The sequence below is a fragment of the Sus scrofa genome, chromosome 2, assembly GCF_000003025.6.
Source record: "Sus scrofa isolate TJ Tabasco breed Duroc chromosome 2, Sscrofa11.1, whole genome shotgun sequence".
In the NCBI taxonomy this organism is placed as follows: Eukaryota; Metazoa; Chordata; class Mammalia; order Artiodactyla; family Suidae; genus Sus; species Sus scrofa.
Window position 1 is genome coordinate 28,996,577 of NC_010444.4, and position 27,552 is coordinate 29,024,128.

General features: G+C 41.0%; 2 protein-coding genes across 17 annotated transcripts in view; one reads left to right on the forward strand and one right to left on the reverse strand.

Moving 5' to 3' along the window:
• The window catches only part of PAX6 (paired box 6), a 29,585-nt gene extending 25,012 nt beyond the window's left edge, over positions 1-4,573 (forward strand). For 13 of the 16 annotated variants that reach the window (XM_005661039.3, XM_013994448.2, XM_013994447.2 and 10 more), the window contains 2 exons: positions 2,445-2,595; positions 3,560-4,573. In XM_005661039.3, coding sequence (XP_005661096.1) covers positions 2,445-2,595; positions 3,560-3,645 — 237 coding nt within the window. In that variant the 3' untranslated portion in view covers positions 3,646-4,573. 16 annotated transcript variants of the gene reach the window in all.
• The window catches only part of ELP4 (elongator acetyltransferase complex subunit 4), a 223,637-nt gene continuing 205,964 nt past the window's right edge, over positions 9,880-27,552 (reverse strand). The window contains exon 10 of the mRNA XM_003122892.6: positions 9,880-10,291. Within this exon, the coding sequence (XP_003122940.3) occupies positions 10,160-10,291 (132 nt within the window). The 3' untranslated portion in view covers positions 9,880-10,159. The remainder of the gene's footprint in view (positions 10,292-27,552) is intronic.

Sequence of the window (27,552 nt, forward strand, 5' to 3'; positions counted from 1 at the left end):
GTGTGATACACTTCACAGGGGAAAGGCAAGTTTTCTTTTATATCTTACACCAAAAAAAAAAAAAAAAAAGAATAGAGTTTTTAAAAAAAAGGAATAGAAATAGAATTTGCTAGAAATTGTTTTGTTATATTTTGGTTTTTTGGGTTTTTTTTTTGTTTTCTGTATAGTTTTATTTTTAAAAATTACTCAATAAATGTTATTACATTTATAATTGTACCACAATCATCACAACCCAGTTTTACAGCATTTCCATCCCAAACCCCAGTGCATCCCCCCCATCCTGTCTCATTTGAAACCATAAGTTTTTCAAAGTCTGTGAGTCAGTATCTGTGCTGCAAAGAAGTTCATTGTGTCCTTTTTTTAGATTCCACATGTGAGTGATAGCATATGATGATGGTGTTTCATTGTCTAATTTCACTTAAGTATTTGCTAGAAGTTTAGTGCACCTTTGCCATGAATCGTGTGATGAGTTTGGGGCATTTCTAGCTGCCTGGAAGGGTTCATGCTAGTCGCTGGGTATAACAGTGTGCCCCTACTCTCAGTTCCATCTGAAATATTTATCAGCCCCTGCATATACTAGGCCTGCAGTAGGTTAACCCTTTGTGATGGAAGAACTTGGGAGCTGGAGAGGGGCTTCTTGATGAGGAAAAAGCCTTGGTCTTATGGTGAGCCTTCTGCAGGGCCTTCCCCAGGACTCCTGTTCTGTTTGTGCAGCAATTAGACATGCCAGATAGTGTGAGATGGGCCAGCGAGAGCCCCTGATGGAAACAGATCTGCAGTTAACCCAGATGGTTTCTTCTCCGCTCAACATCTTTTGCTGGATTTCTAATCCAAATCGCACCAAAATAAATGCTTCACAGTCTTTAGACTAATAGAGGAGTAGCTAGATAAGCAACTTCAGAAGAATTATTCACATGTCTATTTTTATTGCATCTGGGTATTATTGGCCATAGAGCAATTTATGTAAATTATGGGATTAACAGCCCATTAGTTGGTGTTGCTACAACTGCCTTGGAATTTTCCAGAAGTTGAGGTTGCCTCAAGGAAGTGATTTCTGGAATTAGAAACAAATGCAAGTTGAAATTCTCTCAGGGCCCTGAAGGCCTGCTTGTCTCTGAACCCGATGTTAGCAGTCATCCTTGGAATTTAATAAGGCCACCGAGTATCTGTTCAGTTTGTAGGTTGTAGCAATGTCTAGGTTTCTACGAAGATAAAAAAATGTGTATATGGGAAAAAATTAGAAACTATTAAATAGATGCTGCTATTCTCTTGGGGTTGTTTCCACACATAGACTGGTATGGGTCAATTTATTTCAAACACTGACTTAAAAATTAGGCAACTATATCATTCAAATCATATGTACATTCATTAAGCATAAAGAAAATCAAAATAGTGATTCTACTGTTCAGAGAAAGTTACTCTATGAACTTTGGAGTGGGGTGAGGGCTCTCCTCTGGGCATCAGTTTACCCTGTTGATGAAAAATTTCAACTGTTTTACAAAGGGTGTGTCCTACTCTAAACCTTCTCTTACATGTCACGCTCTCTGAGCAAGTGGATCTTGGAATGATGAACATTTCTCAGTTTGCAGGGCAGAACAGTACTCTCACCTCCCTTGTTCCTGACATTATGCTTCTATTAATTCATCCCAAGCTTGCTGCCCCAGCATAGCTCCACGAGAGCTCATGAGGGGTTTTGTCCTAGCTCTACGTATTTCTTATTTTAGTTAGGATATAGGTTTATCTTTTCAGTACCATGACTCCAAGCACTTAGAGGGTAGCAACACAATTTTGTGGGTAAAACCCAATCTCGATTTTGGGGTCCGTAAGAAAGTCACAGCTAATTCTCAGGATGGGGCTCAGTATTTATTGACACTTCTGACTTCTTTAACCTGAGATCATTAATGATCTGCCTCTTTAAGAATCTTCACATCCAGAAGTCCAACCATGAAAAGGAAAGCTCTCAAGGTCCCCAAACTAAACTTGACAGAGAGCTCCTCCTACTGTTCTCTGCCTCAAAGCTTGAGATTGGGGGTTTGAGGAGCATGCCACTGGATTTCTAAATAGATTGGATTTGCAGGGGTGGGGATATGTGTTTATGGAAGTCCTCATGCTATAGCTTCTCTAAAGATGCCAGCAGAGGTCCGAGATGAAAACGGACAAAAACCTTATTTATTTATGGATAATGTCAACCATCTAGGTGGACAATATCTGAATTGCTGGTACTTTAAAGAGTTCGGTGTGTAGACAGCTTTACTCGAGCAGTGGCCGATGGAAGGCCTGGTTGGAGGCCGGTCTTCAACTTCCCCCGTGGAATTCCAATGTTCTGCTTGAGGGCATCTTTAATGCTCAGCCTTGCTGGCGGAGTTCCTGGGGGAGGAGGGAGCCTGGGGATGTGGCTGCGGATGTGTCTCTCAGTAACCACGGGTTTGCCTTTCTCCTCCCAGCCCCCAGTCCCCAGCCAGACCTCCTCGTACTCCTGCATGCTGCCCACCAGCCCTTCGGTGAACGGGCGGAGTTATGATACGTACACACCCCCCCACATGCAGACACACATGAACAGTCAGCCGATGGGCACCTCGGGCACCACTTCCACAGGTGAGCCGCTGCTCTCTGCGGGCTGCATAGAGGTGGCCTTTGCAGCTTCCTTTGCCAGGTGATCGCCCTTCTCTCCAAGTTTACCTAAAAAGAACCTCCTGGCCTTGTGTGATGGTGTGTTTAACACTCTGTTGTTCGCTTTCCTGGGGAAAACTGATCGAAAAGGGAAATTCAGCCAAGCTAAGTAGTGACTTGACCAAAGTTGTTTGTCCTGAATTTGGCCACAGACGTTGTATATGAAGACAAGGCCCGAAAATGTAACTTTCCCCAGGAGAGATTAGTATATTAGCCAAAGCTCAATGGTGAGGGCCCCCGAGCTTTATTTTATTTTATTTTTTTGGCTGTTTGCCTTTTCTGGGGCCACTCCCGCAGCATATGGAGGTTCCCAGGCTAGGGGTCCAATTGGAGCTGTAGCCACCAGCCTACACCAGTGCCACAGCAACGCGGGCTCCGAGCCACGTCTGCAACCTACACCAGAACTCATGGCAATGCCGGATCCTTAACCCACTGAGCAAGGCCAGGGATCGAACCTGCAACCTCATGGTTCCTAATTGGATTCGTTAACCACTGCGCCACGCCGGGAACTCCAAGGTCCCCTGAAGCTTATTTGGAAGACTTCTCCGTTCCCTCCTAGCTCCTCTATGCCTTTCACTGCAACTGAAGAACTACTGCTTTGGTTTTCCAGGATAGTTTTGTTGCTAAAATTCCACACAACAAACACATGGAGTTGCTTTTTCTGGGAGTGGGGGGACATCGGGAGGCTTGGGATTCAATAGGTGTGTGTAAACATGTCATCTGGTTTCTGAAGGTGCTGCTTTTCTTTGTAAGACTTCAGAAAATTAAAAAAATACAGTTGAAATGTTAGAAGGTACCAGAGATTTTTTTTTTAATCTTATAAATTCATACTCCATGCCTGTCTCTCAAAGGGAATATCTACATGGCTATTTCTTTCATCCACTTCTAGGACTCATTTCCCCTGGTGTGTCAGTTCCAGTTCAAGTTCCTGGAAGTGAACCTGATATGTCTCAATATTGGCCAAGATTACAGTAAAAAACAAAAAACAAAAACAATCAAAAAAACAAAAAGAAAGGATATATTGTGTTAACTCAGTCAGTGACTCTGTGGACACAACAGTTGGGCGTTCAGGAAGGAAAGAAAAATGGCTGTTAGAAGCACTTCAGTTCTGCAATTGTGTCCTGTGTTGTACCACTGGGGAATGGACTTGAAACAAGGACCTTTGTATACAGAAGGCGCTATATCAGTTGGAACAAATCTTCATTTTGGTATCCAAACTTTTATTCATTTTGGTGTATTATTTGTAAATGGGCATTTGTATGTTATAATGAAAAAAGAACAACGTAGACTGGATGGATGTTTGATCCCTGTTGGTCATGAAGGTGTTAAAAACAACAAAAAACAAAGGAAATCATGATCAACAAGCTTTGCCATGAATTTAAGAGTTTTATCAAGATATATCGAATACTTCTACCCATCTGTTCATAGTTTATGGACTGATGTTCCAAGTTTGTATCATTCCTTTGCATATAATTAAACCTGGAACAACATGCACTAGATTTATGTAAGAAATATCTGTTGGTTTTCCAAAGGTTGTTAACAGATGAAGTTTATGTGCAAAAAAAGGGTAAGCTATAAATTCAAGGACGAAAAAAGTTGATAGCTAAAAGGTAGAGTGTGTCTTCGATATAATCCAATTTGTTTTATGTCAAAATGTAAGTATTCGTCTTCCCTAGAAATCCTCAGAATGATTTCTATAATAAAATTAATTTCATTTATATTTGACAAGAATACGCTATAGATGTTTTATACACATTTTCATGCAATCATAAGTTTCTTTTTTGGCCAGCAAAAGTTAATTGTTCTTAGATATAGTTGTATTACTGTTCACAGTCCAATCATTTTGTGCATCTAGAATTCATTCCTAATCAATTAAAAGTGCTTGCAAGAGTTTTAAACTTAAGTGTTTTGAAGTTGTTCACAACTACATATCAAAATTAACCATTGTTGATTGTAAAAAAAAAAAAAACCATGCCAAAGCCTTTGTATTTCCTTTATTATACTATTTTCTTTTTAACCTTATAGTGTGGTGTTACAAATTTTGTTTCCATGTTAGATGAACATTCTAAACCAATGGTTACTTTCATACATACTTTAAATTCTGATTATCCTTAAAGAAATAGGTCTTAGAGAGATCACAAATCGCAAATGTGTTAGAAAAAAATTCCACTTAAAGCCGTGTGTAGGTCTGTGCCCATCTATACCCACAGTACACATACAAAATGGTAACGTTTCCCAGTTTGCCATTTAATCAAAAGCTTAAAGTCTAGATACAATTAAAAAATGCAACAAGCTACTAACTAGGAATTGTCTTTTGAATTAGGGCTGGCGTTTTCAATCTGGGCCGATTTCCATCGTCAGCCTGTTTCAGCAGCGATTTCACTTAAGTAAATTCAAAAGTAGATTTCTTATACAAGATTCCCTGAAAGCTGTTGCCTTTCTCAAATAGGCCCTCTCCCTCTTCTGTCTCCCTCCCCTTTGCACAAGAGGCATCATTTCCCATTGAACCACTACAGCTGTTCCCATTTGAATCTCGCTTTCTGTGCGGTTGTGGATGGTTGGAGGGTGGAGGGGGGATGTTGCATGTCAAGGAATAATGAGCACAGACACATCAACAGACAACAACAAAGCGGACTGTGACTGGCCGGTGGGAGTTAAAGGCCTTCAGTCATTGGCAGCTTAAGCCAAACATTCCCAAATCTATGAAGCAGGGCCCATTGTTGGTCAGTTGTTATTTGCAATGAAGCACAGATCTGATCATGTTTAAAGTGGCGGCACGCAGGGCAGGAGTGCTTGAGCCCAAGCAAAGGATTGAAAAAAATAAGTCTTTGTTGGATGAAAAAGGCCTGTCTGAGACTTTTATTTCTGTCTGTTCTGTGGAACATATAAGTCAATATGGATAAGTTTTCTTCTGCAAACCTCAGTCAAAGGCTAGGGGTCTGGCGGTCTAAATTAAATGCTCGCACAGGCAAAAACTTCTGGGGGACAAAGACACACCTCCACTGAATCGTACTCTGCTCTTTTTTTTGTTTTGTTTTTACTCCCCAAAGGCAAATGATCAGAAATAGAGAAATCCGTTGGAGGCTTTAAAAAGTAACTTTCTAGTTTAACATCTACTATGTTCTAGTTAAAGAATTACTTGTGAACAGATAATTGTGTTCATCTTTCCGGCATGCTGTATATTAATAATTTTACTCCACCGGAGTTGCTGTGCATTTAGGGACACGTTGACTACAGTTTTTGTGTACGCGCGAGTTGTGTGTTTCACCGGCAGCCTGCCCTGCCTGTGTGCACGCTTCTGGGGTGAAGTGTGCCCATGTATGCACGGTTGGGACAGTTGCCCGTGCAGATATTTCTACCTCCTGACATTTTGCAGCCTACATTCCCTGAGGGACATGTGCCCAGGGAACCGCGAGAGGAGGGCTCTGTGTGTGTGTGTGTGTGTGCACGCGCGTGCACGCGGCAGCTGCTGGCTGGCTCACTTCTTCCCTGCAAGAAGGGACGGTTTCCAACTGGCTATGATTTGGGACAGGGTCAGGCAGCCAGTCCTGGCCCTCGGCTCTGTTGTGCAGAGAGCAGAGACTTTGGCGAATGGGGTGTGGCATGTGGGTGCAGGAGCTGGGGATGGGAGCAGGGGAGTGCGGTGAGTGTGGAGAAGAGTGTGCACTTGGGCACGTACGCATGTCCTCTGAGGGTCAGGCTTGCCAGGGCGCAGTGGCTCAGCAGCCTGGTTTGGTCTGCAGAAACAGCCGCTTAGCTGCAGAAGCCTGTGGTCCAGCAGGATGGGATGGCGGCCTTGTCTTCTGTCCTCGCCCTAGGAAGATGAGCTGTCCTTTTGAATGGAGCTCCAGGCACACCCCCGGGGACAGCATGGCAGGCACTGTGTGGAAGCAGTGCCCAGAGGTGGCCTTTTCCTCATTCTTGAAATCATGTTTTGTTTTTTTATTTATTGATAGGACTATTTATATATTTATGAGTGGGAACTCTTCAGGGATGCTTTGATGCTATCTTCCGGGATGCTGGCCATCTCTTTGTGGTGTCCTCTGCAGAACTGCAAGACTTAACAGCCTATGATTTTTCTCCAAACTTGCCTGACTTAGGGAGACCAGGTGAACAGAAGTCGAGCTGAATATCGGAGTAGGAGACATTCTAATTACTCCAAGTAAACAAATGCTTGTGACTATAATGAATTCCCAGAATTTCCGTACCTCCTCCTCCCCACCCCCACCCCAAGCTGTGCCTCCTCTTAAGTGGAAAGCAACTGGCTTCTTGACATAATATAATCATTTCTTCTTTTTTTTTTTTAATTCATAACTAGGTTCCCAAGGGTCGTTCATACAGTAGTATTCTAAGATTTGGCTTTGTGAGTTTTTATCATCTTAGGAGGGTGTCCATCTTCTGCTTATGTCTTTTTGCTCTGGGCCTGAATGTTAACAAGACTTTTTTTTTCTTTTTTAAAGAAAGGGTTTTCTTTTCTGCATGTTTGGCTCACCAAGGTCGAACACAAATTTTTTCCTTTTCTGTACCTCAAGAATAAACCTCATCTATTTTGTATTAAATTCCTCCCCCCCTCGGTTCTAAATGATTGCACTGTTCAGTATTAAAGTTCGAACTCCCTAAGTACTTAGGGTTAGTCTTGCTTAAATTTGGTGGTGTTGATGGTGACTATCTTTGGAAAGCATTAACATGATGCTTTAGAAATGACATTCCTAATAGGCTTAAACAAATGAATAGGGTTCCCCCCCAACACTTTCGCTTTGTATGCGCATTTGTGTGTCTGATTCTTAAAAAGATAGACAGGGAATTGATTGCAGACTGTTGCTTCCTTTTGAAGTAGGTTTATTTTGTCTAGTGTTAGTATTTGCAGATCCCGGAGGTGGAGATAAAGAATAAATGGAAGAGAAAAGTGGAAATTGGTGGCTACTGAAAAGAAATTCAGAAGGTCTTAGAACTCCAGCACCTGAGCAGACTCTAGCAGTCAAAATATTTACCTCATGTTAAAGGAAGGCAAATCTAGCGTAAGAAATGAATACCATAGAGGGTTTAGAAGTTTTTAGAAACATTTAAAAGATATGAGGACTTTCAAATACTGTTTGGCATTGTTACTTAAATATCTTTGAGACAAGTTGATAATCGAAAAAAAGAACTGTTAATAGAGTGTATATTTCATAATATATCAAGATGGCTTGTATACCTGCAGTAGCATTATTGAGGATTGATATTTTGTATCTAGTAAGTTATTAGCATATGGATAATCGATATTTCCAGAAGGAAAATACATTTTTAGGGTGGGTTTTTAATCAGAAAAACAAAAATATGCATCCCTCTCCAGCAGCTTATTTTTACAAAGCCTGCCTAGTGAATCAGAACAACAAAGCACTTGGATCTGATTTTTGGAAAGCCCAGGTACTATTATCGTTCAAAACGTACTTTTACTCAGTTTGAAAAGTTTCTTTTATATTTAAGAGTTCCAATATGCATATTCAATTTTTATAGTATTTATCTATTTGCAAAGCATATATTAACTAGTAATTGGCTGTTAATTTTATAAACATGGTAGCGAGGGTAGTAAATCAATGACCTATTAAGTATTTTTGACAAGCAGTTTTCATATCTGATGACCTCACGTTTCCTTTTCAGAGTCAGATGCTATGTAATTGTTCCGCTGCGTGTTTGTATAAAATGAATCACAACACGGTAAGAAAAAGGTTAGACTTATTAAAATAATAACCCGACTAAAATATTCACTTGAGTTTATTCAGATTGTTCATAATGCTTTCAAAGGACATAGCAAAGCTTTTGTGAAGTATCTGCATATTATTTATTATCTATGGACTAAATTGATTTTTGAAGTTGCTTTAAATTTTAAAAGCACCTTTGCTTAATATAAAAGCCCTTTAATTTTAACTGACAGATCAATTCTAAACTTTATTTTGAAAAGAAAATGGGGAAGAATTTGTCTTTCGAATTAAAAGAAGTGAAAAAAATAAACCAGACGTTCTAAAAAAATAGAAGAAACCTGATTTTTAGTACTAATGAAATAGCAGGTGACAAAATAGTTGTCTTTTTGATTTCGATCACAAAAAATAAACTGGTAGTGACAGGATATGATGGAGAGATTTGACATCCTGGCAAATCACTGTCATTGATTCAATTATTCTAATTCTGAATAAAAGCTGTATACAGTATGTGTTTATGCTACAGTGGGTTTTTTTTTTTAAGTGACTGACATTCATCATATTGGTTAGACAGTTTTAAAAACCCAGCCTTTGTTTTCTGCAATGTTGTCAAGAACAAATAAAGTATAATTTGTGGTATATTAAAAGCAAACTGCTTAAAAATGCTAGCTATAACTGCTTCAAAATAGTCTAACATATTTGAAAATATATTTTGGAAATTCAGTTTCTCCTAACAGATGTTAAGCAGCTTTTTAAAAATTGAGACTCTCTACTTAAATATGCAAGTTACTTTTTTACTCTTGCTTTTTGTCTAGTATTTGCCAAAAGCTTTGAGAATATGGCAATATGATTCAAAAAACGAGTGTTTCATATGAAAAGTGGTTAAATGCTATATATCTCCAAAGTCATGCTTATATGCTTATAAGTGTACACACCCACCAACGTTCCTACTTAACTAAGGGTTTACCTGATGCAATGGAAATCTCAGTTAGCTTCAGTGTTCTGCTTTGTCTCAGACTAATGTTTGGTAAAAATTTCTCACCAGGCTTCAATACATGTTCTTCCCCAGTATCCTCGTATTAATGTAGCTGTCAGTTTGAATTTCAATCCTGAATCATGTTTATTGACATAATTTCATAGTGCTGATTTTGTTTAGGATACTAGAGATTATCAACTTCTTTAAGTTCTCTATCACTCAGGTTCTTTATTAACTACTATAGCAGACTAATTGTCTTTAATGGGGTCTTAATCCCCAAATATTATTTTGTCCTCATCAATTTTATAACAGGATGCATAAGTACAAATTCATTTTATTAGCGTCTTCATATATTAGCAAACACATTTTTTCATTTCTTAAAAAAAGAAACCTTAGCATTTTGGGTGGGAGGTATCTTTTTCAGAAATGAAGAGAACCTATGTTTTTCATTTACAATTTTGAATTTCATAATGTTTTATATGCTGTCCGCTGTTAACATGCACTTTACCGTGAGTGCCTTAAACACACATACACCAATGACCACTGTAAGGCATCTTGAGTTTTGGACATTTTATTTGCTTTTATTTAAAAATAAAATTATCTATTTTCTCTAGATACAGCCTAAAACAATTTTAAAATGAAAGTATTTCTGCTGTACTATTTCTGTATCAAAAGTTGGTTAAAATAATGAAGAACGGTGGCTTCCTTTTGCAATCCTTACTGTGTTTTTCAAGGATTGGAGGGTCAAATCATTAAGAAAAATATTTACATAAGCTATTAGCAATCATAATTAGAGTGTCACATAATTCTGCCTGCAACGACTAAGGAGGAATCACTAGAAGTCCAGGTGCTTCTCGCCTCCGGCCATCATGCCACAGCCTGGGCCCAGCAGCTTGGCGGATTCTGCCAGATCCTGTTTGCCTGAGCGGCTCACTGTGTCTGACAAGTCTGGAGGCAAATGCAGTCGCTATGGCAGAAGATTTCAGAGGAAGGAAAGAAAGAAGAAAAAAAAAATAATTAATTTTGCTTTTGCTAGCACACTTCAGAATACAATATTATGCTCTGTTGATCAGCATTTAGTCTTGCATATAAAATTCCTGCTAAAACAATTCTTCAGACTGAAGCCCAATATAATCACGTCCTATTCCTACCAGATTTTACAAATTGTAGCCATTACAGAAACTGGACCAGAAATCTTAGTGGCATATTTCCAGCGTTGAAGCCTAAATGTACTCAGATTTTTCTTATTTAGGTAGAAATGAAAACATGTAAATGCACAATAAAAGCATAATTGAAAAATATCACATAATAATGGAAGGGTTGTTATTCCGTTTTTTTTCACTTTTTTGCTAGGGCTCCAAGATGGTGTCATTCAACTGAATGTAGCTTTTCAGCAATTATGGATTCCCACAAAGGCTTGTTTCCCTTCATCTATTATGTTGACCTGATGATTTTAATTTCAAGGTTATACCTTCTTTAAGGAACTTACAATTTTCATAGACACATGTCATGTTGACAAAATGAAAAAAAATGATACAAAGGGTAATTTTTTTTCACATGCTCCGTTAACTCAGTCATAACATCAGCTACAAGTCTTGGTAAGTTTGCTTTTATGCATGATATTGGGTCATGTTTCCAAAAGTATGTTGTAGTTTTGAACATTTCCCTATCTTAACTTTTTTCTGAAGATATGGGTTGATTTAAAGAGAATTAGTAACTGGCCATGGTTACAAAACAACTGCTATAATTAGAGGGAGAAATATTCATATTTCAAAAGAACTTTTTTTGGTTTTCAAAAGAACTTTTTTTGGTTTTCAAAAGGACCTCTATCGAGTTCCTATAATGTCAGGGCTCCCAGACCATATGATTTGTTTCACAAAAATCTGAACTCCTGTTGTGTTTCAGCGGGTTAAAAACCCGACTAGTATCCATGAGGCTGCAGGTTCGATCCCTGGCCTCGCTCAGTGGGTTTAGGATCCTGTGCTGCCGTAAGCTGTGGTGTAGGCTACAGACATGGCTTGGATCTGGCATTGCTGTGGCTGTGGTGTAGGCTGGCAGCTGTAGCTCCAATTCGACCCCTAGCCTGGGAACATCCATATGTAGCGGGTGCGGCCCTAAAAGGACAACAACAATGACAACAAAAAAGAACTCAAAGGAACATGTTTGTCATGTGAGGCAGAGTGGATGTGGGCAGCAAGAGGTAAGCAGGGCAGGATAGGGTCAGCCCCCGATGACTAAGCAAAGCCTTTGAGGAGGTGAACTGACCTGGTGACAACGATCTAGAGCCCTTTATTTGGAAACTCCCTTCACTATGGAAAAAAAAAAAAAAATCCCAAGTGAAAAATGGAAAAACCATTTTTTAATTTTTTGGTCAAAATATTGTGATCTGCCAGCATATGTTCTGGCTAGTTTCTTTCCTGCTAAAAGGCTTGTTTATTGTCATGTAAACACAAGCTGTGTGCAGAGGATCAGAATATTTTAAAAAATTTAACTTATGAAAATATTCTTCCTTGATTTCAGTTTGCTGGTACAAATACATCTAGGATGAAAGACAGTATTATACAGATACGTGATCCACAAAGATGTCAGAAAGGTCCAGAAAAGCTATACTATCCATGCAGTATTATTTGTATCCTTAGCACCCAGCTTGTCATTTAAGTCATTAAATGTCTATTTACTGCATAATAAAGAAGAACTCAAAGACCTATTTGTTCCTTGGTTTTAAACAATTCTTTATTTCTTCATACCCTAGCTTCAGAAAGGCTTTCAAGTAGAAATCAAAGTGTGAAAGGCTCAGGAATCTAAAAGATAAGCAGGACTCTAAAGTCTGAGGTTACGAATGTCTTTTCTGTGTTACCTCTATCAATGTCCATGTGAGGGAGCAGGAGGGAAAGAGACAATGATACACCTGAGTTAACATTTAAGATCTTGTAGTTATTGCTAATGAGCAAAGGAATAATGACTAGGGTACACGCATGATCTGAAGACCCTCTGAAAGTTAAAGAAGTCACCGATGGAGTTCCTGCCATGGCTCAGCGGAAATGAATCTGACTAGTATCCATGAGGACGCAGGTCCTACCTGTGGCCTTGCTCAGTGAGTTAGGGATCCGGCGTTACCATGAGCTGTGGTGTAAGTTGCCAGTGCAGCTTGGATCTGGCATTGCTGTGGCTGTGGCGTAGGTCAGCAGTTATAACTCTGATTTGACCCCTAGCCTGGGAACTTGCATATGCTTCACCTGCAGCCCTAAAAAGACAAAAAAAAAAAAAAAAAAAAAAAACCCAAAAAACAAAAAAAAAAAAACAAAAAACAAAAGAAGAAGTAGAAGTTACCATTAAAAGAAGTGTGCATGTGTGCCTGTGTGTGAGTACTTTTGGTTGGGACCTCACAAAGATGAGGTCAAACGGTGATTAGGCTGGGTAGGAACTCAACTGGAGTCAACAAATATTTAGAATCTACTGGAAACAAGGCTTTCTAAAAAGAGACGTGAACAGAGCGCCCTCCACACTCTGGGTTGCCTTACAGCTCCAGTAAAAGGCATGAGACAAGCACCCAGGTAGCCCTCAGAGTGAGCAGTCCAAGTCTGCAAGAAAGGCAGAGACAAAGCAGAACCATGGTGGGGGGGTGGGGAGGGCAGGAAAAAGCTTTGTGGAGTTAGGAAGGTGTTAAATAATGAACTGGATTCTGACATGATTTGCTTATTGGTAAGATACATCTTTTTTTTTTTTGCTTTTTAGGGCTGCACTTGCAGCATATGGAGTTTCCCAGGCTAGGGGTCGAATTGGAGCTACAGCTGCTGGCCTACGCCACAGTCACAGCAATGCAGGATCCAAGCTGTGTCTGCGACCTACATCACAGCTCATGCCAACGCCAGATCCTTAACCCACTGAGGCCAGGGATTGAACCTGCATCCTTATGGATGCGAGTCAGATTTGTTAACTGCTGAGCCACGATGGGAACGCCCTCAATATATCTTTAAGATGCATTTGGTGAAAGGGTCGTACTGCTCCGACAACCTTAAGGAGGGAACTAGTCTAGTTTATTCTGAACCAGAGAAATACAGTCTATTTCAGGAGCTTACCTATTTGCTAAAAATTTCTCTTCCTCTGCTTCTCTAGGCAATGAGTGTGAGCCAGTTGGCTGGAAGCCCTTCATAGCAGAAGTAGCTAAATGTGACGTGTGACATGCTTGGAAATCTTTCAGCTTGAGTGGCTTTGAAGAAAAGTCAAATACTGTTCGTGTGTACCTTCTGAGCACAAAAATTTGGGGTGATGTGATTCAATGCTTCTAAGCAAATGTTACAGTGTAAAAGCTGGTTGCATACCCACGTCCTTTGAAAAAAGCCCAAGGATGGCTCTTGGAAACATGTGAATCCATGTGTGATTTTGCAAGCTTTGGCTGATTATTACTGAAGTGAGCTTACCATGCAGCCTACGTTCTCAAGCAGTGGGTTTTGTTTTCTCCCTTTCTAAGCCTCCTCCTGTGCACCATGTCAGTGCGATGTGAAGCAGGGAGGAAGAAGGAGAGATCAGGTTCCAGGCTTGCCAGGTGTGTCAGGCACTTTCCCTTTGAGGCTTCCAAAGCACTTACACACTTGACATGTAAATGCTCAGATGCTGCTGTACCCCAGATCTGTCTTCTGAAAAAATCTGCTGTGAGATACTCTGCCTAGCATGGGTGACCTCCTTTAGACTAAAGCTGCATGGCTGTGGGGGTATATATACATTTTTAGACCTTGAGTAATGATTTCAATAAAAATCAAACTATACAAAAAATCTTGTATATATCCAATCTTGTAAACCAAATCAAGGTATTCTTCTTTCTCATTCTATACCTGGGCTTCTGAGGCCGGGGCCAACAACATACCTTACATCTCTGAGCTAAAATTTTTTCTGCCTGATTTTCTTTGCCTAGATTTTGGGAAGAAAGGATGGTGCTGCTGAGGCAGGAGATGCTTATCTGGCTGGCTGCCTGCCTATTTTTTCCATGAATGCCTTGTCTAAAATGATGATTTCTCTGTAGGCAAAGGGATCTGGGAAGGGTGTGACAACTCCCAGGGTTCTGCAGAGGTCGGGGTGCTTTGCAGTGATCCATCCCACTGGACTAATGGGTCCTTTTTCTTCACTGCTACAAGGGGGGGAATAGCAAAGCTGGCAAAGTGCACTGGCAGATTAGGGGAGCTCCTCCCAAAGGCACCCTTAGGCCCATAGGAAGCCCTGGGTCATGATAAAAAAGCAACAGCAGAAGTGCTTTGCTCTGAGGCTCCAAGGGTGCCAAGGTGAGCCCGACTGAGATTATTCCCCCTTCTGCCTCTCTCTCTGTTTCTAGGTTGGGCTGAGCCACCATCTATATTTTGTTCCTTCTTGAGTCAGTGGCTACACTCATCCTACAGACACACAGGATTGGGTTTTCTGGCTCCACAGTTCTCTTCCCAATTCCTCTTTTCCTAGCCCACCAGACCTGTGACCGGCATGCACAGTTCCCAGACAGAAGGGGCCAGAAAATGTATCTAAATTCCATCTGGATTTGAGACAAACTGCAGGTAAATACCCATTAATATAAGTTTAATCAATTTATAGGTTTCCTACAGATGTGATAAATTCATTGAGGAATAAAAAACAAACAACAAACACCACCACCAAAAAATTGATAGTTTTCACATTTTGCCAAGACGAAACCACCAGGCCCTGCCTGTTTTGCGACAAAAACAATTGCTAGAGGACATTTTAACCCTTAGCGAAGGAGTATTTGTTTTAATCCTTTTAAAACTCAGGATATTTCCTGAAAAGTCGCACTTTCCATTACAATCACAGAAAGAGGGGTTAACCTTTCAAAGTACTTCCTAATAGATTTTTTCTTATTTCTTTAAAACATAGCTGAACATAGCCAATTCTTTTTCTCCTTCCTTTCTTTCTCTCTCTTTTCCTTCCTTCCTTGCTTCCTTCCTCCCTCCCTCCCTCCCTCTCTCTCTCTCTCTTTCTTGCCTGTGCCTCCAGTATTCAGAGATTCCCAGGCCAGGGATCAAACCCCCACCACAGCAGAGACCCGAGCTGCTGCAATGACAATGTCGGATCCTTAACCCACTGTGCCACAAGAGAACTCCAAAACATAGCCAATTTATTATTTTTTTAATCTCATTTATTTTTTGTCTTTTGTGTTTTTAGGGCTGCATCTGCAGCATATGGAGGTTCCCAGGCTAGGGGTCGAATCAGAGCTACAGCTGCCAGCCTACACCAGAGCCATGGCAATGCCAGATCTGAGCCACGTCTGCAACCTACACCACAGCTCATGGCAACGCTGGATCCTTAACCCACTGAGAGAGGCCAGGGATGGAACCCACAACCTCATGGTTCCTAGTTGGATTCATTTCCACTGAGCCACAACAGGAACTCCCACAGTCAATTTAAATTAAAACTTGTAAACCCCTTGGACATGTAGGTTCTACATTAGTCCCTTCAGAGAGGCAGCCAGCAACAGTTTGATACCTCTCTCTGCCACTCGCTTTCAGTGTGACCTCAGGTAAGTCACTTCGCTTGCTTAGTTTCAGTGTCCTTAGCCATTATAGGTGAATAATCCTTCCCTCACAGGACTGATATCAGAATCAAATGAGATATGAAGCATTTTCTGAATTATTAGGGGTATTAATTTATTTATACTTCTTGCTCCAAGAGGCATTTGAGGTGGCTCATAACAATACACATGGGACAAGATAAAAAAAAAAAAAAAAAGTGAGCTTATTAGGGCTAGGAAATGGCTCTACAAATTTAATGAAAAATATATTATTATAAGCACCAGTACCAGGATATTGGATTTAGCCAGGTCTCATTGCTAAGTCTCAGCATTTAGTTTATTTTTTTATTTTTTATTTTAGGGCTGAACCTGCAGCATATGGAGGCTCCCAGGCTAGGGGTCGAATCAGAGCTACAGCTGCTGGCCTACACCACAGCCATTGCAACTTAGAGTCCAAGCTGCGTCTGTGACCTATAGCACAGCTCATGGCAATGCAGGATCCTTAACCCACTCAGCAAGGCCAGGGATCGAACCTGCGTCCTCATGGATACTAGTCAGATTCATTCCACGACAGGAACTCCATTCCAGATTCTTTTAAGAGCTCTGTGGTGCCCTCACCTGAAGCATGATTTGCTGGTTTCTGCAGCCATATTCCATGTTATGAGGCACTGCTCTGAATGGTAGGGAATGAATGAGAGTATAGGCTAAATAGCTCTAATACAGAGACATCCTGACTCATTCCAAAAAAATGGCTTAAGAAAGACAGATGTTTATATCTCCCCCACTTTATAGTCCAGAAGTAGGCAGTTCTGAGCTGGAAGGACGGGTCTGCCATCCTCAACAAGTGGCTTCTACTTCCGGCTCCAAGGCTGAGTTTTTGCTCTTCTCAGCTGGTGGGAAGAAGGGGCCAAGAAGACAAGACTTGGAAGTTGGACACATCACTTCCACTCACGTCCCGAACAGACATGGCCGTCCTGGAGGCGAGGGAGGATGGGAAATGCTTCAGAATGTGTTAAAATGTTCAGTAAGCCTATTACTATGGAAGAAAGAGCAAATGGATTCTGGGAGACAATCAGTGGTCAGCTAAACATTTGCGAAGGGTCACAGCAAAAGGATAACACTCCAGAAGCATTCCCTCACTGTGTGAGCTCCTGCTGGTGTCATGGGCTCCCTTCTTAGTTCCTGACCAGGAAAATGCACACCTGATGCCTGCACCAGCCCAGAAGTCAGGGGTTAAAGTAGTGCTCAGTGTCTCTTTCATGTCATGAAAGATGTGCATTTCCTTTGTGGAAAGACTGATTTCCTGCTGGGGGCACTAGGAGGAGGATAGAAGGAATGAAATAGATAAAGCAGGCTTTGATGTATTTCTCATCACTATTATTTCTTCACAAGATTTCAGAGTGTTATTTCAGCTTGCCAAAAAAATCAATGCTATATGCCATTACGCAATTATTATAATTTTACATTATTCCTATTATTCCATAATCATTCTTTTTTTTTTAAGGGCTGCACCAGTGGCAAATGGAAATTCCCGGGCTAGGGGTTGAATCAGAGCTGCAGCTGCCGAACCACAGCCACAGCAATGTGGGGTCTGAGCTGTGTCTGAGACCTATGCCACAGCTCACGGCAATGCTGGATCCTTAACCCACTGAGCAAGGCCAGGGATCAGACCCACATCCTCACGGATACTAGTAGGGTTTATAACCTGCTGAGCCATAACAGGAACTCCCATAACCATTCTAGAATTATACTGCAATGTTATATTGTTTTGTTTTTGGTTTTTTTGTCTTTTTAAGGGTCGCACCTGGGGCATATGGAGGTTCCCAGGCTAAGGGTCCAATTGGAGCTGCAGGTGCGGGCCTACGCCACAGCCACGCCACGTCTGCAACCCACACCACAGCTCACGGCAATGCTGGATCCTTAACCCACTGAACAAGGCCAGGGATCAAACCCATGTCCTCATGGTTCCTAGTCAGATTTGTTTCTGCTGCGCCACAACATTGCATTCCACTGCAATGTTATATCGTAATTATTCTACATCTGGCTCACATTTTACAATATGGAATATGCATTTGCCTAATTTTGGTAACTTTTGTGTTAATCATACATATGAATAAAGCAGTGGAAATCTTGCCAGAACCATATTTTTGCTCTTTTTGCATTGGTAAGTGTGCATTTGATAGTGGTGGAGTATTTCTGGAAAAGATTCTGCCAAAACATGGTCAGGTTTTAGGTTTCAGTGTTGTTTGTTTGTTTAAAACCCAATTCATTTTCAGGGTTTCAGATTAAAATTGTTTTATTGAATGTCATAATCCTACCATATCCTTTGAATTGAAAAAATTCTTTTGGTTCTTCCCGACTGAGCTGAAAATTAGACAAAATTTCAGAGTTGGAACATTGCACACTGGCTGCCCATGGAAAAATGCTCAGGTGTGCAATTATTTTGACCGTCAATTATAACTGACAGGATTGTCTTGCCTCCAAACTCACCTCTCTGAAAGCAGATTGTGAAGAACTCACTTGTCTAAACAAAAGTGTGATTTGTGAAAAGCCATGTGTCTGTGGAGAGATTGCTAGCTTACTCCCAATATCTGTTCTCTTCCTCTGTGGCGAGTAAAAGAACCTCTGAACATTAGTGGGACATGTGGCCTCTGAGAATAAAGGCCACGTTTCCCAGCTTCCCTTGCCAATAGATGAGGCTGAGTGATTAAGTTCTGTTTACTTCATGTTGAACAGATGAAGCTAAGTTCAAGGTGAGATCCTTAGAGGAGGGGGCGGCGCCATTTACTTCCCTTTTCCCTTGGCATCGCTCTTTGACTCCAGCAAGAGGGCCCTTGCCTCATGGCCTGAGGAATTAATAGGGTGAAGGGGATGTGCCCATCTCGAGCCTGTGCCCTTCTTTATAGGACATGGTCTGGGTACTCAGAACCTCAGCACTCCCTGTGCAAATGGACACAAAGGCTGCAAAGGTCTCTTCCTTAGGTTTGTACCCCATGGGTGAGCTGTGTTGTCTGTGTGTATACCTTGGAGCCCCAGGAGGAGCCAAAGGCTGGCTGTTTGTGGGCGTGGACAGTTTGGATGTGCAGGTGGGGTGTCCCCACGCATGATCACATCACTCACTATGTGTGGCAAGGAGGCAGGGCTGGGGAGAGAAAGGAGATGGGCGATAGGCCAGTTCTTCCTATGTCCCCATGTTCTGGAGTGGAACCCTGACCCTAAATTTATTTTTTTATTTTTTATTTTTTGTCTTTTTGTCTCTTCAGGGCCACACCTGTGGCATATGGAGGTTCCCAGGCTAGGGGTTGAACTGGAGCTGCAGCTGCCAGCCTACGCCATAGCCACAGCCACGGGGGATCTGAGCCATGTCTGCGACCTACACCACAGCTCATGGCAATGTCGGATACTTAACCCACTGAACAAGGCCAGGGACCTTTGTCTTCGTGGATGCTAGTCGGGTTCATTAACTGCTGAGCCATAATGGGAACTCCCCTGACTCTAAATTTCAACTTGGCTTCCAGGAAAGTCTATTTGTGAAGGAAGGGAGATAAAGCATATTTAATGATTTGTTGTCTCAATAACTTTTAAATATTGCGACATATAAAAATGTGGTCCTTTATTTGCATTCTTGCTCTAGGCTCCACAACGTTAGGGACAAGCCAAACTTCCCTCTTCCCACCTCCTGAAGGGTGGACTTGAGGGCAGGTGCTAAAGCAGCCATCCTGGACCATCGGATAAGCTATGCACTGAGGAGGGTGTAGCAAAACCACATAATTAGATTAGGGTCTCCTGACACACCATCTGGCCACCAAAAAGAGGCCTGGATCACCAAGGTGAGCTTCTACGTGGTGTGTATTATCTATTATTTCAGCTGCTGCATTGTAACATTTCCTTAATAACAGCCTAACCTATCTCCCTGTTTATAGAGACTTTGGTACCTGAAAAATGGATCAAGCTCTACAATCAAAATCTAGGTTGATTTAGTGGTTGAAAAGTGGGCAGTGAGTTCAGGATTGCAGATTGGAAAGCTGAGGAGCCCTGTTAGGCCTGTGATAATCTGGAAGCAAACGTCATACTTCCTAGTCGGTGGCCCGAGTTGAAATGTTGGAGAAATTCAGAATATTGGTGTGTTAGGGGCTTCCTGCCACGTCTAGCAGAGTTATTAACAAAAGAGACATGAACTCAGGCTAGAGCTACAGAGTTTGTACGAAGATGTAGAGGGTCTACAGATCTGTTAAAGGAGGTGCTCTGTCTGCAGCTCACAATTTAAACCGACTAAAAAGCTCGGTAATTTGGGGCGTCAGAGGGTTGGAAAAAACCCAGCAGTTTCTGCAACTGCATATTGAAGCAGAGAACCTTCCCAGCTGTCTGTGTCCCTAAGCCTTGGGGAAATGCCTCATTAAGAGGCTGGCCAGAAAACAGGAGCCAGCTCAGAGACAAAAGTCAGATTAAGGGTGTTGCCTTCCCTCTCAAGTCGATTATTTCAGATGGCTTCAAGCTAGTTACGAGCAAGATGAAAGAGAGGGTAAGAGGTAGAGGCCACAAAATAAGACACAAGTCTTGAAACAGTTGTGGTGGACATGCATATCCATTTCACCTGCCTCGTGGTGTGTCTGCCTGCAGGTAAGAGGCTGGAAAGGTGTGAATTCGGCTTCTCCAGTTAGATGCAGAGGTACTTGATTTAGAAGGTGGAAGGGAAGCAGCTGCTATCTTCCTGCTGCTTTCACTACTGCAATTTGCAAGTGCTGTTGCAGGGACAGTTTTTTTTTTTTTTTTTTTTTTCTTTCCTTTTTTTCCATTCCTGGAACTAGTCAACAGCTTCATAAGAGCAGAGATGCAGCTATGGCAGCCAGTCCAGTGTTTCAGGGTCTAGTGACTTGCTTCATGGGGGTCAAGAAGTGCTGGGGGCAGGGGCACGGGGAACTTACTGGCTCCGAGATTGCAGCCACAGGGCTGTGTGCTTTCAGTGAATAGTTGCAGTCTCCCAGTTCCTCACCTTCCTGATTTCACAGAGGCAGCAGCCTTCCTGGAAGCCAAGTTTGGTGGTGCCATCCTCCAGCCCTTCCCATTATTTCACTAGCTCCCAATGTTCCTGACTGCATAAAATAATCTGATGGCATCTGTTTGCTGCAGCTGAATCCTAGAGCTCTGTCTGGACAACTCTTTGGCTGTGATTACTTGCATGTGGAACCAAAGGGAAGCAGATCGACAGGGAAGCTTCTCAAGTTTTGAGGGGGGTGTTATGGTGGCAAAGAAACTATAAGCCTGGCCAAGAGTCTATGATTACTCAACCCCCAAAGAAATTTTGGGTCTCCAAACCTGACCTATCATTAAGTGGGCTATAAAAACTGTGCAGCCCCCAAAGGGCACATTCTCCGATGGTGATTTCATATAGCCGTCAATGAGAACGGACGGATGGACGGACGGACAAGGAAAAACTTCCTAAAGGGATACAGCGGGCAGTGGACAAGGGTGTTCCTTTCAGAGAGCAGAACTGGGGGCTACATGCTGGGCTACAGTCCTCTACTGCCAGGGCAGAGGATTTTTGCATTTTCTCACCAGGAGGATTCCCCACTCACCCCTGAAGAGGAGGGAATGTGTGGGAAGAGGCTGTTCATGGATATTTGGGTTCCAAAGCATTGTGGACCATGAGAGAGACTGATCATTATCCTCCCCCATCTACTTTCCCTTCCTCCGTTTGTAGAAGAATCTGTGAATATATGGTCATCTTGAATAAAGATTTGACTTTCAAGCTTCCCTTGCAGCTAGTTGTGGATTATGTTCTCAAAAGAGCAGAAGTGATGTTGCAACTTCAGGATACCCAAATGGAATTTGAAGGCATTCTGACCTCACGGTCCATGTGCTCACTCAGTACTCTAATATGCCACAACTTCTCTAAGCACTATAGGTGAAACAGTGAACAAGACAGGCAAAATCCCTGCTTTCAAAAACCTTCCCACATCAGAAAGAAAGGGACAGTACAGAGACACTTACTGACTCAAGGAGAGAGAGCTAACACACAGGACAACCCAACAATGGAGAAAATGATTCAGATAGTGAGAGGTCTTTTAAGGAAATGAAACATGGTGACATGATATTGGCTGGGGGTTCTACTTTAACTGGTGAAAGACTTTCTGGAGGATACATTTGAGCTAAGATCTATATTTTGAGAAGGCACCTGTGATGACCTGGCAAAGAAGTTTCTAGGCAAAGGGAGTAAAATACAAAAGTCCTATGGTAGGAATAAGCTTGGCATTTTTGAAGGATGGAAGAAAGGGCAGTTTTTCTGGTGCAGTCACTGAACAGGAGAGTGGCCATGGAGAGGAGAAGTTTGGCTTGGTAGGAAGATAAGCCATTACAAGCGACTTGGATTTAATTCTTAGAGCAAAGGCTGTGCTCTCACTTGTATCCTTACAAAACCATACATGGACATTTTCCTGAGAAAACAACAGTGGTTGTAAACATGTATATTCTATTAAAGACACAACTTCCCAAAAGGTGGTATCCACAGGCTTTGTAGATCCTGCTTTCTTCTGATTCAGAAAAGACATTCTAGTCACTGAATGACTCACAGGATTCTCCCACCCCACCGTTCTCCTGGGGCGAGTGGTGGTCCTCAACCTCATGCCTGCCCCATGGGAAGATTCCAGGTGGAGGGGTTGGGCCCTGTGTGAAATGTTCCTAGAGGAGAGACCCTGGCAGTGCTCTTTGTGGCGATGGTTTGCCCAGTTTAATCTTCTTAAAAGGTAGGTCAGAATCTTTTGGACTACTTGGTAACATGAATGCCACCATGTTTCAGTCCCAATGTTCCTGAACTTTCAGACACTGAAGATATGGGGTGATTCATGTTATTTTCCTCCTTAATTCATACCCTGATGGAGAATGAATTAGATTCTTCCTGAAGATCTTAACATGGTTTTACTTTCTACACAAACTAAAGGCAGTATCTTCTTTTCTTTGGGCCTCTCCTTTGTTCTTTTTTTTTTTTTTTTTTTTGTCTTTTTAGGGCCACACCCGTGGCATATGGAAGTTCCCAGGCTAGGGGTCAAATCAGAGCTACAGATGCCAGCCACAGCCACAGCCACAACAACCCCTGATCCGAGCAGCATCTGTGACCTATAACACAGCTCATGGCAACATGGATCCTTAACCCACTGAACGAGGCCAGGGATCAAACCCATGTCCTCTGGATCCTAGTTGGTTTTGTTACTGCTGAGCCACAACAGGAACTCCCTCTCCTTTGTTCTTTTGCACATTTTATTCTCATCAATGTTCTTACACAAGCAGGACAGAAGAAAAAAAAATACATGTATATCATTTAGGTAACAGATGAAATAAGGCACCAAATTGTTACCTAAACTTGGACGGCAGACTGTGAAGCCTTCCCTCCCACCTCCCTTAGCTTCTCCTCTGGATGGAGGAAGGATAAAGGATTGGGGTGACATGTGTGCTCCCACATGGCCACTGTGATCCTCTGGTTGTGCATCACTGCCAGAAGAGAGTCCTCCCATCTTCCTAACGGATTCCTCCCCCCTCCCGCCCCCCCCCATCCATCATTCCTGAATTGCAGCAGGGTTTCTCACTCTGGCAACCTTTTGACTAGTCTCCAACTCTGCTTAACCCAAAGCTTGTATGGGCTCTGGAACACACAATGAAGGCAGGCGCATATGCTCCAGAGTGTGTAGAATTTGAATTAAGCTTCAGCAGGGCCAAGCTGAGAGACTTGAGATCTAGGGCCTACTGCTGCTATGGCAGTCATGGAAGAAGACTGAGATCTTTCTGTGGATAGACTGTCAGTGTGATAGGTTCTTCAAGCCTGCTTTGCCCCTTTTCTACTCAAGGCAAGTGAGGAAACGTTTTAGGAGCAATATTTTGGGTACTATCCCTCGGGCGGCTTAAGAAGAGTAAGATAGTTTATGAACATATGGTGTTTTTAGATCTGAATGTTGAGCTTGGGAAAAAAAAAACTTCTTTTAGAAATAAATTCAAACTACTGATTATATGAGAATTCCTCTTTATCCCCCCCCCCCTTTTTCTTTTAAAGCATATGGTAACTACTCTGGAGGTGGCAAAAGGTAACAATCTCTTTATTTTTGTCTATCAGAATTCAAACTAATGTGTTATCCTTACTGTAATCAAAAACCTTCTACTCAGTAAACTGTTAGCAGATAAATGCTTATGTAAGCTCAAGGTTGACCCCTAAATCCTAGAGGTTTTTAGAACTATAGCAGATCCATTATTTAACTTAGGGACTATAAGAGGTCTCTGACACACAGCTGATGGAATAGAGGAGTTTTAACCTGTGAAAGAGCGGGAATCAGAGAATTTTGAAATCAGATAATTGCTTGAGTCATCATACTAATGTCAGGCCACTAAATCACTTTCAAAATGGGCAGCTTTGGATGAACCCTCCCTCCACTGTATTTTTTTGTATGGAAGTGTAGCATATATATGAACATATATTGATTTCCTGTTGGCCATCCATGAATGAGTCCTGGAGCATAATGGCCAATGTGTTTGCTTGCATAATGCCCTTCAGCGTATGCAGAACATTGCTCCACAAAGCCCTGGGATGGGGTATGAAGGACTCGGTGGAAATGGCAATGTACCACATCCCGACAGCATTACATCTTCCAACTGCTCTTTAGTTACTTTGAGACCCCCGCGTTTAAGGGTCTGCTAGTTCCTGGGTATGAAGAAAGAATTTTTAATGGGGCCAAATGTAGGTGTTTACAAGGGGGAATTGTTGTTTTTTATTAGGAGCTGCCTTATGTTCAATAGTTGTATTTACTTTGTCAAGCTGGCCAGAATTAGAAATCCCCATTGCTAGGCAGCCTAGAGCGTCTGCGAAGTATTTCTGGGCATTCAGAACTGAGGCATGTGCTGCCCAAAGGCAGGTTTCATTACAGTGTGTTATTTAGTCCTTGTTCGTCCCTCCCTACCCCCACACCCTCAGATAGCAGTGCTTCTATAACAGGAAATCTGGGTTACTTTATGCTGAAACATATTTACATGACTGAAACACGACAATTAACGCATTTGTAAAGCTTGAGGGATAGGCACATTTTAATGGTTTTTTGAAGCAGGCTGATTTCCTGGAGCTTTTAATCTTATTTTATGTCGTTCTGCATGCATGAACAAGTTTTTCTTTACTATAGGTACTTGACAAAGTCTACCTGGTATGAATGTGAATGGAGAGAAAATAATATAAAAATTAACTTTATGCTTTATCTCTGCCAAACCATTCCAAACTGCTTTCACCAGTTCAATGTATATTGAGGGCTATGCTATTATTTTTGACATGTTGCGTTAGCTTTTATACAAAGGCAGTTAGGCACTATGTTTTTGGCTTGACGAAAGGAAATATGGCTTTCTCTATACTGACAGTATAAAAACAGTTGATAATGCATGAAAAGTATCAATTACATCAGTGATCTTCTTCACTCTTCATGGTCAAAGGTACCCTCTCCTAAGTGGTGTCTATTTACTTGCTCCAAACTTAAATTAACAGCCAGGTGGTATCAGGCAGTATTATTTGATAAGTGCTATTGTATGTGCATGAACGTGTGTATAAGTGTGTATAAGTGTGTATGTCATGAATATTTGTGTGTATAAGTGTGTATGTCATGAATATTTGAAAAGTCTATAGATTCATTAATTGCTGAAATCTTGGTAAAATTTAGAAAAAAGTCCTTTCGCATCAGAACCCTTGGAAATGAAATGAAAACTTCCATTTTCCTTTTGATGTCTGAGAGGAGGCGAACTCTGCAATCCCCCACCCCAACTCCCACTTTAAAAGTTTATGGCAAATTTACAAATTACACTGGTTTCAAAAGAGTCACTCGGTACATCTATCTCTCCCTTCCACAGACCTCCTCCTCACCAGTTTCAAAGGCAGCTCACTGAGCAGACTGGGCAAAGCGAGAGCCCTCTCTCTACATGCCTTAGGGCAGTGATGGGGCAGCGCCAGACCGAGCGCTCTAGCTGAGGGATACAGATTAGAGATGGGGAACCTAACTCCAAAGAGTAACTCTCTGCTGAAGTGACTTCACAGATGAGAAGTATGCAGAGAATCAATTTAGTCTTAGACAGAAAACCTTTCCATGAATAATGGGAAATAAAGTTAAAGGAAATGAAGCAAATAAAGCAAGAAAAAAATACTGATGATGAGAAAAGACAAAACATTTGTGAGTATATAGATAAATGACTGCCTACTTTCAGGGACGTGCTGTGTGTTTGTTTATTTGGTTTAATCAAAATGCATGTTTCTACGGAAATGTTAACAAGAGCTAAGTTTAATTTCCACATGGATAATTTAGAAGTAATTTCTCATAGAGATGATTTTCTATTCTTTAAAAACTCATTTGCTTTTCTATGTGGAGGATTTTTCTCCCCACCACTTAATTTTACCATTGAGCTTAATCATTTTACAAGGAGGTCTGAAAGATCCTCCAACTGCAGAAGAACCAACAACTTGATATATCGAATTGGTTAAATTCTGTCTCAGAAAGAGTCAGTCTGGTTCAAGCAGAAACTCTGAAGTTTAGTGTCATTTCAGCCACGGTCTGTAGGTATGCTATGGGAATGTTCCTTTTGATATATGTGAAATTATGCACTAAAATGAAATAATGAAGGAAAGTGATTTTGTAACTGATATATAGGGTTAATTCTCTAAGTTTTCAAGATCTAAGGTAAATGAAATATACATATTTGTAATTTCTGAGTCCCTTAATATTATCAGAGCACCAAAATTTCTCGAGGCATTGAAAGCAAAGAAAAGCATGATTTGTGGAAAAAGATAATCAAATAGTTTCTAAAGTTCAATAGTGACAAGCTTCACAATTTAACAAATGGTGATGAAAAATGGGAGTTTTTCCTTTAAAATTATATCAAGTAGTGGTATTTTTTCTTCTGTCTCTCACTTTAACTTATGTCCTAAAGGGATATTATTTGCTCTAAATCAGTTTAAGCAAATACATCAAATAATTACCCAATTAAATATATGTAAATTATAGACTATATTACAAGCATATAAAAGTTCTGTTTCTAAATGAAAAATATGCATTGCAACAAGCATCTTCAAGTTAGCACTATAAATTTTTTTTAAATAACATAATATTTGTAAGTGTTTAGATCCTGTCTGTTAATCGATTTATATATTTTAACAGTCTATCTTAATATCTTATGATTTCTTTCAATATAAACTAGAATTTGTAATTAAACATTAATACATCACAAAAAAGAATAACTGATTTTATTTTAATATCAGGAGTTAGAAAGTATCTGGAAAACTATGGGAAAAAATAATGGAAACATATTTCTTACTCCTAAACTATTCAAAGGAGTTTCCAAACTTGTGTCAATTAGAGCGATTTAGTAACACTCACAGTCTATTCTAAAACCCTGGAACTATATGTATACGAAGACACTGCATGAAAAATAAGTTCACAGGGAGATCTACAGCCAGAACTACAACAAGGATGAATTTTAGTTACTATTAATGTATCAGAAAAATATGTTTATTCTTCCCATACTTCCACGGTGTTTTTTTTTTTAATTTAGATTGGTAATAAAATATTTATCTAGGTTGGTTTGTTACATAAAACACAATGCAATTTTAGCAAAATTATCCACATGTATAAGAACTGGGTTTAGTTTGTATTTTAAGTCTTTTCTGTTAATGTTTACATTGTTGATGCTCTAAGAATTTTTTTTCCTAAATT